General features: G+C 36.3%; 1 protein-coding gene across 1 annotated transcript in view; it reads right to left on the reverse strand.

Moving 5' to 3' along the window:
• Positions 1-53: 53 nt before the first annotated feature.
• The window catches only part of GRPR (gastrin releasing peptide receptor), a 78,629-nt gene continuing 62,155 nt past the window's right edge, over positions 54-16,527 (reverse strand). The window contains exon 3 of the mRNA XM_072431230.1: positions 54-5,500. Within this exon, the coding sequence (XP_072287331.1) occupies positions 5,108-5,500 (393 nt within the window). The 3' untranslated portion in view covers positions 54-5,107. The remainder of the gene's footprint in view (positions 5,501-16,527) is intronic.

Genomic DNA, 16,527 nt, shown 5'->3' on the forward strand with positions numbered 1-16,527 from the left:
ATATATATATATATATATATATATATATATATATATATACATATCCTGGACCGGACCATGTACAGAGTTATAGAACCGCCTGTGTCCTATTATAAAGAAGAAAAAAACCAGGGAGCATATTAAATCTTGATGATTTCAGTATCATAAGGTTCTATTTATAAAGGAAGGAATCTGACATTCCCTCAAACATTTCCTGCTGGGGAATCTTTCTGGCCCATGTGTTTCAATGCCAGTAATTTAATCTCCACCAGAGAATGTTTGAGTGAATGTCAGATTCCATGCTTTTTAAACAGAACTCATATATGATTGGTTGTCTGTTTCTCTAAATCTAATTGCACTTTTAATTTTTTTTCAAAATATTGGAAAATTTAGAGCTATAAACATTAAGCTTTGACTTAAAAGTGTAAATACTATTCCATTGAAAGAGGTTAGGTAGAGCTAGTTTCCTTGATTGAATGTTACCGTACCACACACCCCACCTGCCCCCTTTGTAAGTTTCCTCCTGACCTGTTGCTGATACATTAACATATTACCTATGACACAGACAAATTGTTTGTCAAAATCTTCTGAACCTGGCCCATGAGAATTTGTACTCCATGTTTGAGCATACAATTAGTAGCTATGTATTTGACAAGCAGTGCTTGGGAAAAAAATTTGAGTTGAGAATTGAGAAGTGAAATGATTGCATTTATAGTAAAACCGAAGCTGTCCTGGGACTTTTGCTGTTGATCAGATTGTGTGCTTACCAAGCCCTTATGCTCAAGCATGAGGAATTGAGTGCTTTTTTACAAACAGAAACAGATTTCATTGCCTTTTCCTATATTAACATCACATGTCAAGAAGCCAGAGCTTGGATTTAAACATCAAAAGCTACTGAATTCCGTGTCTTGGAATGGGTGGTTTTGCAGAACATGAATAATTGTATTCCCTTCCCCCCTTATTGTGATTGTGCTCTTGTAATCTGTGAGTTCTCACAAATGTTTTTAATACTGGTATTACGCCTCCTTCATGCCTTATGCGAATATACAATATAAAATCATGCTTCTATTCCAGCTATACAAAACATATATCTATTTTATATTTGAAAAAAGACCATGCTACACCTTGCTATACAGTAAACAGATGGAGTTTGCCTTGGTAAAACACAGTACATTGCCTCTTTAAAGTACATGTAAACCCTAACTTAGGGCTGGTTTAATGATGGTGACAACAGGGGAACAAACCGTTGTAATGTAGCAGAATGCTGCCTGCAATGGGAGAGAAGGTGACAACACTGCAGAGGGATCAGGAACAAAATGTTGTCATCCTTTTACAGAAAGTGCTTGAACAGGAACATTTGTTACAGAAAAAACAGATAAAATTTTAATATACTATTATTTTTTAAAAAAAAAGTAATTTCATGTATCAGGTGTAGAAGTTTAGGGTTTACATATACTTTAAATGCACCTGGTATATATACACTCAAGAATGAGCCATTATGTGTGCTAAAACAATCAGTATTTGTGAAGTGAAATGAATGGTGAGATTACCACTTTCTAGTGTAATGACTAAATTCTAAACTCAGTAAGCATTGACTCTTTAATATCATAATTCAACTTTTGATTGCACAAGCTTGTGTTCAAAGAATGGCTTCAGTTAGTGTCAGTAAACAATACTCTGTATAACTTTGAGAAGAAAATACTTATAATACATCTTTTTAAATAAATGACATCTTTTATATGCAAAAAGTTTAAAAATGGGAATTGGAATGATATGATTTATCTGCATGGTTTCCAGATAGTCAGCAGATACCAGAAGTCTGAATTCAGGTGCAATGCAGCATTATTATCACTCCATCTCAGAAATCAGTATGCAATTTCACTTTTCAAGAATTATGTAGAACTGAAACAATAAAGAGGAACTATATCAATTTTTCATAAGGCAGGATCCATATTGCATACCAGACAGGTGATGTCCCTTCTGCAAAAAAAAAACAAAAAACCTACCTGTCTGATCACTATCTTGCCCAGGTGTACAGGCGTCCCTGGGGTTGTCAGGATTGAATGAACTCCTGCACACATACATGGGAATTACATCATCCCAGCCTGGCCAATGAAGATGAGAAGAAAAAGATGGAATGGGGACCGGTGAGTGTAAATTAAAAAGATTCAATCAGGCAGCTAAGTTTATTTTATTGCAGAAGGGAAATTATTTTAATAATATATTTATATTTTAAATATTTTTAGGTAAGGGCTTAATTCTGCTTTATTTTCAGTGAAGTTGACTTTCATGCTAAGTAATAGATGTAGATTGCTTTTACTGATCATTTAAAAATAAATATGGTCAGTGTCCTAAGCAAAAAAAAGACCAAATTCTAGAGGTTAGTATGATCTAGTGAACTCCCCTATATATCAGCGAGTGTTTCCAGCAACATTAAAAACTAACAAGCACCATATAGTCTAAAGAGGAGGTGGAAGGATGGACCAGAGGCTCCTTGCTGAACTATCCTCAATATAAAACAATGGCTATTGTTAGCGGTCTGTAGTTAGTCGGCATGACTGATCACTATACAACACTGCAGGAACAACTGTACAAATTCTAGATTTTCACTTGAAATAAGCACAAGCGATTGTCTCAGGTGATTAATATTTGCCATGTGTATGGGGATAGAGGGACCAGTGTGCCAAAAAAGCTTATGCAAACTGAATATATTAGAACATATAAGAACAAAATATATTTGGTACATTCCTTATCCTGAGAAGGCAAATCTTCCTAAACACAACAGACACACTGAAGTAGTCTGCAGTGTTCAGTCTTTTCAAGTCAAATGTTTATACTGCCTGTCCAAAAAAATCACACAATCTAAACTCTGCCTAAAGTTGTATTAATGTTCTGCCAAGATCTCGTACTGATGATTGGGGAGTCAGACCACTAAAGTCTTCTCCAGCACATCTCAAAGATTCTCACTGGGGTTAAGGTCTGGACTCTGTGATGGCCAATCCATGTGTGAAAATGATGCCTCATGCTTCCTGATCTACTTCTCCACAATTTCCGCCTGATGAATCCTGGCATTGTCATCTTGGAATATGCCTGTGCCATCAGGGAAGAAAAAAATCGATTGATGGAAAACCTGTTTTTTGGGTACATAATATTGCTGAATATAGACCTGACCAACTGTAGCAACCCCAGATCATAATACTGCCCTTACAGGCTCGGAGACTTTTTTGAACAAGCGGTATACATTTGTCACAGCTTTTCCACATGGGCAAAGTTTTTTGTTTTCCCTGACCCCAACTATTTATATTTACAGTTCCTTCTTCATAGCAGCAAATACCCTAGAACCTGAGACGTGGGCAATCAGTGACTCTCCAACTAATGCTTAACCCCAACTACCACCATCAGGGCACAGATGTAAAATGTAAAAGCACTTTGTGCTCTCCCTTCTTTATTAAAGCAGTGCAAAAATGTCATTTTATGGATATGCAAAGTACATTGTTTTCTAGTAATAAGCACATTTATGTGCAATCTGGGAAACTAGAGAAATTTATGATTGGACTAGAACTATGTATTTATATACAAATTTAAAGAAAATAATCAGAATAAAAAGAATAAATCATTACACATGATTGCCTGCATTATTTCCCATTGATGTACATGCAAATATACACGCCAATCAAGGAGGAACAAAACTGTGATAAATCTAATTTAATCAATATTACTCTTTGCAGACAATCAAAGTTTTTACTAAATCTCAGATGAGTGGAAGATGAATTGTAACTAGCAAAAACTAATTAGAGAAAAGCTCATTGCTTAATTTAATAAACCTGTATGTGATGATTGATTACATTTCATTAAGGTCTATTAGGAAATAATAGCAAAAAAGCAATTCATAACATTTACAGATTCATCTCAAACAGCCTCAGGAGCTTCTCATCACTCCTTTGTCTTTAAAGGGAAAAAAACCAGGTTGAATTTACCATAGGTGTCTAGAATTTTTGGAGCAGTCCAACCTCACTTGGGCATTACCATTATATGGCATGCATCAAAATGAAAAACAATAGGTAAATGTCATGGGAAACGGGGTGATTAAGAGGTAAGTAGAGAAGGAAGGCATAGGTTTTGCTAAACTCAACTGGAAGAGGTGTTCAGCCTGGAATGATTTTACCATAAGAGTGGTTGGTCACCTGTCAGAGCTAGTGCTCTTAAAATTCAATACTTTCTAAATTGCTGATCCAAAACAATGAACAATCATGCAATAAGTGAAATGGGAACATCCGGTCTGTATAATTGTTCTAGGTCAGTCATTTAATCCAAATATCTAGCATTTTAAGAAGGATACCATGCCTTCTATTGTTCTTTTGATAGTTCTTCTTTCATTTACTTTTATAGGTCTAAAACTTTATAGATCATAATCTTAAACCAAATCAAAAAGGTAAATCAAAACAAAAAGCAAACACAGGTAAATAATTTTTTACTTTACGTGTTTGTTGATCAACTTTCTGATTAGCCTGGAGCTCTTCCTATTAAAATCTAGGACTGACTTACGTCCCAGCATGTCCTATCCATCCTATAAAGAAGATTAATGCCTGAATATTGAATTGTGAATTTATAAATATCTTTTTTATGACTTTTTTGTCCCTTTACTTGTACAGATATCTCATGTCAAAAATAATCATGAGAACCTAAAAATACCCCTGTGCTTCAGCATACTTCAATTTTCTAAAGCCATGATATTGCACTCAAGAACCCTTTTCCATCTAACACAGTTGTGCCTCATCACCACAATACTTGCCTCCTTGCTTGGAATATCTCAAGAGAGATTGCAGATTTAGGATTTTAAAATACAGACTGCCATTGCCTATGTTTTGCCCAAGGCCTAAGGATAAAATTGGGTACATGAGCTTTTATGATCTTCTGTCCTTTGGATGACATTATACAAGTAACCAGATTGTTGTACAACTCTTTAGCTGGAGAGTTACTAACCGTCAACCTCTGCTTAATTTCCCTGCAACACACAAAAAGCAGCCATGTGTGGATATCAATAATACTTCTCTTATTTACACATACAGAAATGCAAGTAAGGAGGTGAATGTGTACAAATGTCCCTCGAAAAGACAGCATATGGGTTTTATACACAGCCTTCGTGACAAATATGTTTGCCATTAATCAGACTGAAGCTGGCCATGGAGTGGTTGGTGCTCTTCAGAGAGGTCATTCTGGTGGTGCTTCTTCCCATGCTCTGCGATCTGACTATGAGCCTGGGCCTGCAGCAGAACAATTGATTGTTGAACTGTTTCCTGAAGCTTTTGCTGAGCAAGTACAGAGCAAATGGATTTACACAGGAATTGGTAAAAGCTAACACCCGAGCACAGATGCTGGTAATGTAGTGCAGGACGGAAGTGTCCACTTCTGAATAATGGTACGAGCGATATAAATAGATGACGTGGTTCGGCAGCCAGCAGAATGCAAAGAGTCCAACAAATACCAAGACTGTTTTTGCCAGTCGTTTACGGGATTCAATCTGGGAAACAAAAGAATAGCAATATTAGTACAAGATATTATATAACAAGAATGGAACAGCAACACAATTAGTTACATTTGTGAACAATATTTTTTTTTAGTGAAGCTTAGGCTACATAATGGTTCACTACCGATACACTTGCAATGGTTCAGAGAATCAGGGAATCTTGTGTGTGTACAGTGCTCACCGCCCATCGTCCAAACCTCCATCCTGGCCAATCTACGGACGACGAACGATCGTAATGCAAGTGAAGGGGAGAGATTTTGCAGCGGGGTGCCGCTCAGTCATCCTCCCTTCTCAATAGAGAAGAATGGCACTGTATGTACAGCGCTCGTTCATGCATCGTCCAGTCGTTAGATAGGATGGTGAAAGATCCTTTACAACGACAATTATTGCACGTGTTTACGTAGCCTTAGCTATAGGATCTGGAATCACCTCCACTATTTCTTGGAATAGGAAACCCTTTTATTATTTGTAAATACATGATTAAGCTTCTATTGACCCTGTGTGCATTTCTATTGCCATGGATGCCACAAAAAGATGCTACCTTCTGGCCTTAAATCTATAATTTCAAAATCAGGTTTATAAATACAAATAATTAAATTAAAAATTCCAGCACTAAACCAGAATCAAGGAGCTGCTCTACATAACATAAACATTTAAAAGGATTTCTCATCAATTCAGCTGGTGTTGATCAGAAATTCTACATTCATACTAAACAAATTGTTGAACTGAACACATGCAGATATTATGGGAGTGTTTTACTAAAGGAATTTTGTCTGTTAACAAGGTGAATTATGACCTTGCAAAGGATATATTGCTAAGCTTAGTTAATGTGGTAATAATTTGCAATGAATACCAAATCACGTGTAAGGAAAAACAATATATTACATTTTTGCACACGATTGGCTGGCTAAAGTCAGTAGGGTTTTATCTTATTTGCCAGGCCAAGTGAAAGGTCTCCTGCAAGAAAATAATTTACTTTGCTATGTGAACGGCTTGTGACCCATTTTTAAATGAATTACAAATTACCGCACTATAGAGGTGTAAAAGGTCAGTATACATGTTTATTATTTTTAATATAAAGTGAGGGTCAGTGGAAAAAAAGGAATTTCTTATTTCTGAGATTTCCACTTACTTGCAAACAAGCGTATTTTGCAGGAAGGTCAAAGTGCTGACATGACCTTTGCTTTTATTAAAGATTTTTACACTTTTGGTATTTCTGCTAAAGGCCATAACTACTTTTGTAAGCTTCACATGATTTTGTTTTCCTGTTACTCCTATATATCTTCATAAGTAGTAATCATTTGAAAATAATACAAAAACCTTTTGAAATATCCCATTATACCCTTGTTAAGAAGGAAGATTTATCAAACAAGTTAACAACAGAAGCGGGCACATAATGAACACAAATCAGACTGCTTCCTAAAATATGGGCTCTTATAAATTGTCCCAGGGACCAAATAATAAAGCAGCGGATGTGACATTTAGAAAACATTACCTGCTGCAAGTGTTTTAGATTACAGTGTGTGAATCACCTGCAGTGAATGTTCAGTGTAAGTCTACAATATTTGTTAAAGTGGCTTGTGTTCAAATGGCAGATGCAAATTTACCAGCATTAAAAAAACAAGCACAAATGAAGGTCACCTCCAACACCTACTTGAACAGAAACCTGTGGGCAGATGCGGCAAAAGTGTTTTTCAGCATTTTACACAAGACAAAAAGCTTAGCATATGCTGCATTCAAATCTGAAATGCTTTAATAATATTTATTCCTTAAAAATCTGAATTATGATTGATCAAAGCACAACCCCAGAGAATATTAGATTTGTAGCAAAATACTGCATTCCGTTACATCCAAAAAAAACAAAACATAAAAAAACCATGTTCATCTAACGTAACAACAAAGATAATTGCACGCAGATTGGAGGAAGCTGCCTATTTATTTTATAAATCACAGTAAAAGTAAATGAGACTATTTTTTACCTGTGGCATAAAATCAGTAATTGGGACTACAAAACATTATTCCTTGCCTAAACTGAGAAAGAATGCATCTAACAAACATGGCATTGAACCGCCACACAAACAATTCTTTATGTTGTCCATATAACCAAGATCCACTAATAAATGGTGTTAGTGATTCATGAGGGAGAAAAATATATCATTTGTTTTGTATGAGACAATATGCTGCATATTGAGGCGAGAAAGGTGCTACCTATTTTACTCACTACTGTGAACAGGATAGATATTTTTGTTTTGCAGTAATGTGGGAAAAAAAGGTTCATTCATTTTTAAGTACATTCTTATATAACATAAGGCACAATCATTTGTTATGCTTTATTAAAGCTCTCCAAGATAGGAGATACACTGCCAACGGTGAACATGAGTGATCCAGAGAACCTGAAATGGATCTGGTGCAGGATTGAATACAAATAGCAAATCACTTTTAAGAAATTCATTCCGGGTTTGCTGGATCACCATGGTTCACCAATGAAGTTTATCCTCTCCAGTCTTGGAAAGCTATAATAAATCAGCCTTGTTAAAGAAAGTGCATATTTATTAATTTAGAATTGAGATTTGTTGGTAGCCCATTCAAAATAAATAGACTGGCTTAGTACATTGCACTTTAGCCCACTAAATTTTGAATTCTAAGTATAAAGCAGTGGAATGGTCTTACTACAACCATAAAGCTGCTAAAATAAACCACAAAAAACGTATATGAAGGTATCCAGAAAACTCCATAACACACAACAGGCTTCACAGCCCAGCCTGCATTTTATGAATGGGCTATAAATGCAGTTAAAGGTGATTAATACAGCGATATTCAGCAGAGAGCAAATAGAAATATCTACAGCTTTTATAAATTGGTCCCTTAGAGCAGGGGTCCCCAAATCCTGGTCCTAGTGACTAGTGGGCCGCGAGAGCACAGAGACCAGAGGTGGTCCACGGCTCTGACCAATGCACGTCCCAGTGGGGTCAGGAGAAGGACCCCGCTGGGGGGGAACCAGCCGGAGCCACGAACCATATCCCCCGTACTGATCGCAGGCTCAGGGCAGAGACACAACCTGCCCACTCTCCCATCACAGGCTCAGACATGCGATAGAAGAGTAGCCAGGCATCATGACCTCACTCTGGGGGAAGTTTCTACCCCTTTGAGTGACACACAGCTCCTCATGCATGCACGGTCCGGGAGTCTGTAAATTTAGTGGTTAGCAAGCTCCAAATGGTTGAGAACCACTGCCTTGGAGTACTTAATTATTGTAAAGCAATATCCATACTTTTAAAAAAAAATGGTTCCACATATTACCTGACATGTACTGTATATTCTCTTTTTACCACTGACATCCCAGGGTAAAAAAAACGTGGTATTATGATAAGGTGATCTATAGCCGTGAGGTATTCCACTATTCTTTCCTTTACCCCATTACCTGCTTTCTTCTATTCACTTATTCTGGTTTTCACCCATTTTACCACTGTTGAGAACATATAGCTTCCCTCTTGGTTACTATCATTGTTTTTACAATATTGTATTCCCCTCACAACCCAACAGTGATAAGAAAAAACAATTATACCAGTTTTTATTAATTATTATTATTACTTTGTACTTGACAGGATATTATCGCTTATCCGTGTGTTTTATCTTCATCTAATTACCTTTATTGGATATTCTGCATTCCATAATTTAAAATCATGTGTGCTAAGTTGATTGGCTGGTTTTGTTTGCCTATTCATGCACATGGCAAGCCTTCTTCATCTTTTAATAAAAATTATGAAAAAAACTTGTCTAGAATTCTTTCTCAAAGGTTTTTAAAGTTTATTTAAGGTCAGTTTGTTACCTTCACATTTGAAAACGTTTAAATACCTACAACTCCTAGGTCTGCATGTGGTAGTCATTCCCTTTTATGTAGAATGTTTTTTTCTCTACTAAAATGGCCACAAGCTTATTACTGGACCAGCCCAACTCCCACTCATCCTTTTCTCCTAATTCTTCATTGAATGTAAATGGCTTGTGGCAGAGTTTCAACAGGATGTAAGCACAAGTTAGACTTCAAAGTTAAAAAGTGCTAAGGCAAAGAGCAATGCCACTGTGCAATGTTCTGTTACTAGAATATTATAACAATATTGTAATTATATGAGGTTTTTATATAGTTCATGCATAAACAATGAATGAACATTACTATGTTCCAGCCAACAGACTTCCAGCTGCAGCTAAAGAGCTAAACTCAATAAACAGTGGTAATATTGGAGAATGAATAATTTAATTTAATAAAAATATTGACAAACATAATAAAATTCCAATCATACTAAAGGATAAAAGCACAAATAATAGTCATACATAGAGTAAATATATCTTGCTATCAGTTATATGACCATGGTGTATACATGTCAGGCTACATTTAGTACACACACAAACACACTCAGTACTTATATTGTTAATGTAAAAAGCTGAATTATGATGCTGCAACACAGTTCATGTAGAAAGGATGTAGACGTGCTCAAGAGGCTCAATTGTTTCACAATCAATTGGGTAAGAAGAAACTGTAATTAAAGCAATTATGACTGTGGAATGATTGAGTGAGCATATCTCAAATGGCTGTAACCCTGGGATCATGCAGAACAGTCCTTTGCTTCAGAATGACCTGACCAATGTTAATGACAAAATTCAGTGTGTTATTGCAAAACCTTAATTTTTTTTATTTTAGCTCAAGGTAGGGTACTGTATGCCTTGGAAACCACTTTAAACCTAAGTGGAACTCAAGCATTCTCAAACCTCATTTTCTCTCTCTCCCTGCAGTTTTTTCCTGGTTAGGTGATGTCATGGGTCCTCTTTGGTGGAGACAGTTAATGGTCCTTTAATCTAGACTGAGTGAGGCTCATATAAATGTTCAGCACTGATACTTAGAAGTACTACATGCATATGCTGCATGATAACTCACAGAATGTGTTGGCATGTCATGGACTGCAAGAAAGAGGATTGAATAATGCTGAAGGGTTCAATGGAAAAGACGCAACACTGAACTGAAGTATGTGAGGATGGTTCCAGGGATAAGGTGAGGTTGCAAAAAAAGCTACTATTTTTTTTTTAAGGTGCAGGCAACAACATAAATAAATGGAATTCCACTTTTCAGTTTGATAATAAAGTAGAACTGTCAGAAAAAATAAAAAAAAAACACCTCTTTACCTCTGCAGTCCTCGATCTCACCACACATGGGGCCTGATTTATTAAAGCTCTTTAAAGCTGGAGAGGAATCACTTTATTCAGTGAACCTGGGTGATCCAGCAAATCTGGAATGGATTTCTTAAAATTAATTTGCTATTTGTTAACAATCCTGGATCAAATCCATTCCAGATTTGCTGGATCAACCAGCTTCACTGATTAAAGTGTATCCTCTCCAGCTTTGGAGAGCTTTAATAAATCAGGCCCATGGTCTCAAGCCGGTCTGGCACCCTCCTAGAATCCCCCTTTGTCTCAGTGTGGAGAAAGCACCGGGAGCTACCATCTTCTTTCTTCTTCTGCCTACATCACCTAATCTCGGACTTAGAAGGCGTGAGATCGGGTGACGAAGCTTGCTGTAAACCGGGGGACAAACAAGTGCCCATTTCACTGTGCATGCGTGAGATCACCAATTTTTTCCTATTGCAGGAAAAAGCCCCTTATGCACATGCCTGATATGCATATCATGTGAAGAAGGAGCAGCCCAAAGCCTCCTGGTATATGTGACATACGTATGTAATTTTGGTGATAGGTCCACTTTAAATATCAGTTTTAGCTAGTGTTCTGATCTAAATGCTGCACATACACTGTTTGCTTTTTTTTCTATTTTTTATGGATATAGCAGTCAATGGATATTATTCAAATACAAGAATTCCAGGTACCTTTCACGTCTGAATTTTGTTCAGTTTTACCATTATATCTAATTTAAATATGAATCATTACATTAAAAGTGGTAAAACCATAAAATGATTTAGTTTAAACACAATAATTAAAAAATCTTTAAAAAATTTCAATTAGTAATTAATGGACTTTTTCACAAATATTTAAAAATACATTTGAAATGCTCTTTTATTTAATTTTTAATAATTCGACATTTTTGGAATTAAAAATATGCTAGCTAAAGAAAGATCATTTCAGATGCTTCTTTTTATTGCAAATGTATCTTTTCTGATTGTAGGCAAATAGTATACTTTTACTTTCCTCAGGCTATTGCATTTGTTTGACTTAATCTGTGTCCCATTGTGCTATGTGTGACAAACAACGCCGAACATAATATTGGTGAATTTAAACTTCTATGCTAGATAAAGCTGTCCCGATTGGCTGACTGAATGAACACAGCTTTACCATATTTATTACACCTATAAGTTTCATGGCAGATTTAATCTAGTGTTTGGTTTTGACATTTAGCTTCAGTATAATAAAGGTGAACAGATAGTACATTCGAACTCTTGCAGCAAAAGAAAATCATTTTTTCTTTTCTTGCATTTCATGTAAGAGAGAAGTTTGAAGGACTCTGCTCAAGGTCTATACACACAATGAGTTCACTAAATAAAAGTAGAAGAAGATGTTCTCTTAGTTTGTGAATGAAATAAAGCTGTGTGCACTACAAAAACCTAATAACATGCCAGGAAAATGTAGGAAACAGCAATAAAAAACAGGATTCTTTCTTGCTTTGCATTGACGCTTTACTTAACTGCATTGATTATTCACTAAACTGATATCAACAAAAATCTAACATTATTGGTTTAGTGGCAGGTTATATGTGTTTAATTCATTCAGCCAAGTCTGGTTCATTTAGCCTGTAATTGTGTCATTCAAATTTAGAATAATTAAGAATATAGAATAAAAAAAGATCTCTGATTTATTAAAGCTTTCCAAGACTGGGGAGGTTAAGACTATTATGGGTAAAACTGAGTGATACTTAGAATCTGATATCATTTGGGAAATGTTTTGAATGCTGTACCAAATCAAGTCCAGGTTTGACAGATTACCCAGTTTCACCCAAAAATAGTCTATCTTCTATTATCTTGAAGAGCTTTAATAAGATAGGCCCAATAATCACTTTATGAAAATGGTAACAAAGTTTGCACATGATTGGATGATTGAAGCGTGCATATCTTTTACTTCTGCACCGGTGTAAAGTGTGTGGTTGCAGAAGGTGTGTTGGACTATAGAGAGACCTCTGACTTCACACAGAAAGGAAGACTCTTTCTTTGTAGTATGCTGGCAAGGTGACCTAACAGATCATTGAATGACTGAGCAGGGACAACCACTGTTCTCTCCTATGTAACAGGTGGGTGCATTTCACTTGTCCTCCCCTCTCTATAGACCTGAACAGTGTCCTGTGTGTAGCTTTTGTTCATTCTCCTATAACTGTCAGTGACAGAAACACAGCAGTTGTACGTCGCCTTAGCCTTTGAACATCTGATGTTTTCATGCACCAGGAATATAATAAACTGATTTAAATTGGGCTTAATAGCAGTACAAACTACATTTGCCTGTTCAATACACGCATCAGTGGCCAACCCACATATCCTATAATACAGGAAAGAGCAATTAGCATCACATCGGATTATAGAACATTTATAATTGAAGAGTAAAGATTATTTTTTTAAATAGGGATATGCAATGTAACTTCAAAACTCGTTTTCTAGCTGTGCATTGTCTGTAGCTTAACAGGAAGACTGCTGTCTTTAAAGCAGATAAGACCCCTGAGTGTGAACAGCCTGAAGTGACATACATAAATTAAACTTCTAAAGACAAAGTAATAGAAAATCAGTCTGATTAACTAATTAAAGACTCTGATTGCAGCAGCTGTTAGGTCTGTACTGTACGTTTGTTGGAGGAAAAAAGATAAAATGAATCCTTCTGTTTCAACCATCACTAACATAATCATGCTACCTTTAAACTGCATGTACTCATTTCTAAAAGTATTCCTAGTAGTGTTAACCTGAGTGTACAATGTGCAGCAAGAATGCAATGTAAACCATTGCTTATATAGTGAAGCACATAAGGAACTAACATCACCAATTACCCCTATATAAAAGTTACACACTCATATTTCAGGAGCATGCGTTATACATTCTAGGGGGAATATACATCTGAGGGTCAATACATTTGAGTCAAAAATGGAAAAGGATCTGGGGGTTCTTGTAGATCATAGACTTAATAACAGCATGCAATGCCAAGCTGCAATATCTAAAGCTAGTAAAATACTTTCTTGAAATAAAAGAGGAATAAACTGCAGAGATGCCTTTGTTGGAATCCTTTGTACTGCATTATCTGTGGGCTCCTGGTCCTCTGTCAGTCCTTGCCCTGGAAGGATCTTTTCCCCTGTTGGGGCAAATGGAACCATGCTATTTTTTCCTTCCTCTGAATAAGCTATGTCTATAGGATTTTATCTGGGATATCCAGTTTTGAAGTATGTAAATTTCCCTGGTGGTTGAATTTGATGGTCTTAAGTCTTTTTTCAACCTGACTATTTAACTTTATGTAACTATGGTGAACCGCCTTTAGCTTTGATGACGGCACATAAGTCTATGATAAGTCTATGCAATATTACAACATTTCCAGTCAGGGTAACATTTATTTTTCACCAATGGATAATGGAAAAGTCAGACCACTGAAGTTTTCTCCAGCACATCCGTAGGATTATCAGTGGGGTTAGGGTTTGCATAATGCGATGACCAATCCATGTGTAAAAATGATGTCTCATGTTTCGCATGCCATCAGGGTAGAGAAAAATCCACTGGTGCAAAATCTCAGCCCATCAGTATATTCAGGCAGTCAGCAGATTTCAATTTTTTTGCACAAAACCTAGACCACTTCAGCTTCCGTGTTCCCTGAACGGCTGGTAGGGAAATTCTCACTTTTTCTGAGGCTTTAAATATTGGAATGATTGAGTGGTTCACATGGTATGATAACAAAATAAACTTTTTGAAGAATCAAGGCATACTGCCAACAAATTTTGTTTGTTAGTTAAAGATAAATAAAATGGTTGCTATAAAATCCTGCTAAACAAAGCTGAACCCAATACATAGTGCTATAGGTAATCCATGTTGTCAAGGAAATCTCCTTGTGCCAGACATCACAGATGAAAACATACTTGCACATTATGGTAAGAGCCCACCAGGTGGGTGGTAAAGTTCTGCTGCAAGAACTTTTACCTTTAAAAGTTCAAAATGATTGACAGGTTGTTGGCAACATTTCTTGATGTGCTACAAAAGGTACATGAAAAAGGTTTTTCAAACTTTTCACCAGAAAGGGAATTTCCTGTCAGTGTAGTTCCATTTTTTTACATATAATAAATATTTTAGATACAAAATATACATTTTCATAAATATAGTGTATAATTTTGGTGTAAACGTGCTATTGTTTATGAATAATAGATTATGTTATAAAAATGTTTAATGTAATGTGTTTTTATAGTCTATGTCAGGGGTCAGTAAACCTTTTGGACTACTAGGCCATTTCAGGAGGTCAAAAAGGCACACTAGGCCAGAGTGTACCTACTACACCGTGTAGTCACTGTACGTGTGTGCGTGCTTGGCATTGAAATGCCCCTTGACATTCGACCACTTGAAAGTGCTGTTGGTGTCGTTGCACACTAAACACAGGACTATGTTGCCACATTGGACAAAGAATAATTTATTAGTCCATTCAGGGTTGAAGACATGATGTTCGAGGTCAACCTTCCGGAGACTGGTAGCTGCGCGTCGCTCCTGCTCTTTAGGCATAGTAATTGGGGTTTCTGTGCGGGAACTCGATGATATCACAGGAACTCGCGATAACGCGACAATTCAATTAGGCTGGATCCAACAATATATAACTAGGGGGCCTTTAGGCTGGACTGGAATACTGGCTAGGCCGTATCCAGCCTAAAGGCTGGAGTTTACCTCTGGTCTATGTAAATACATTGTTTTATTTTCTCAGTAAAATGTTTATTTTTTCACAGCCTTATTTTCATTAAATGTCTTTCCCTTGTGACATGGATACCAACGTTTTCATGTTTGGTTTAAGTAAGAAATCAGTTCCTGGTTTACCTCCAGTTTCAGGAATCATTTCCATTGTATTGGAGTGCACACCATTGTAGTTACTTCATAGTTTGGAATAGCTGCAGGGATAAACATGTGCCATTCATCATCTAGTTAATTTGTTTGTCATTTATAATCATTTGTATAATTTTGAACCCTGGAGTCTGTATAAAAGGGGTAGTAGTTGAGGGAGCTGTAAAGGGGACCATTGCTCCCCCAAACCACAAGGTCAGTACAGAACCACAGTAAAGAGATTTTAAAAGAACCGCGAGTGCTGATACTTTTGCCATTTGGAAGTGAGTAACTGTCTGCACAGAAACAATGATAAATAAATAACTTTTATTAACCTATAAAACATATTTTGTGTTGCTGCTAGAGTTTCCTTTACTTTCTGTCCTGGGTGCAATCACAAAAGAATCTCTCTAACAGAGCCTCCACAAGCAGTAATACCCTAATTCCCAACTCCAAAACAAGAAAAAGTTTAAATACATTTAAAAGAAAAAGAAAGTTGTTGATAAAAATTATCTAGAAGCAAGGTTGCATGCGCCACAACAAAAACTCACTTCAACGGATAAATCATGTCTCTGTATGCTAAGCAAATATTTACCTTTGTTTGCATATTGACATCTCATCAACCCACATACAGCAGAAAGATGGAATTTCTTACCAACCCTAAGAGCACTTCATGCAAATGAAATGCTGAACATTGCTGAACAAAAGTTATTTTCACATTTCTAGTGGGAGAAATTCAGTGTATCATTTTGACATTGTGAACTATACTAAATAATTCAGTAAACTTTCCAAAGACTTTGAAAAACATCAGATACAATTGCCCTGTTTAACCACCTGAGCGTTACACTGATTTCTAGATTTCTGTTCCAAAAGCGTCACAGGTTTTCATGAAATTTTTTTTTTTTAAATTGTAGACCTGTAATTTACAGAAATATGTCCGAATAGGGTTCTAGTAGATATCATGAATATAAAAAATGTTTGAAACAC

The sequence above is a fragment of the Pyxicephalus adspersus genome, chromosome 1, assembly GCF_032062135.1.
Source record: "Pyxicephalus adspersus chromosome 1, UCB_Pads_2.0, whole genome shotgun sequence".
Taxonomy (NCBI): Eukaryota; Metazoa; Chordata; class Amphibia; order Anura; family Pyxicephalidae; genus Pyxicephalus; species Pyxicephalus adspersus.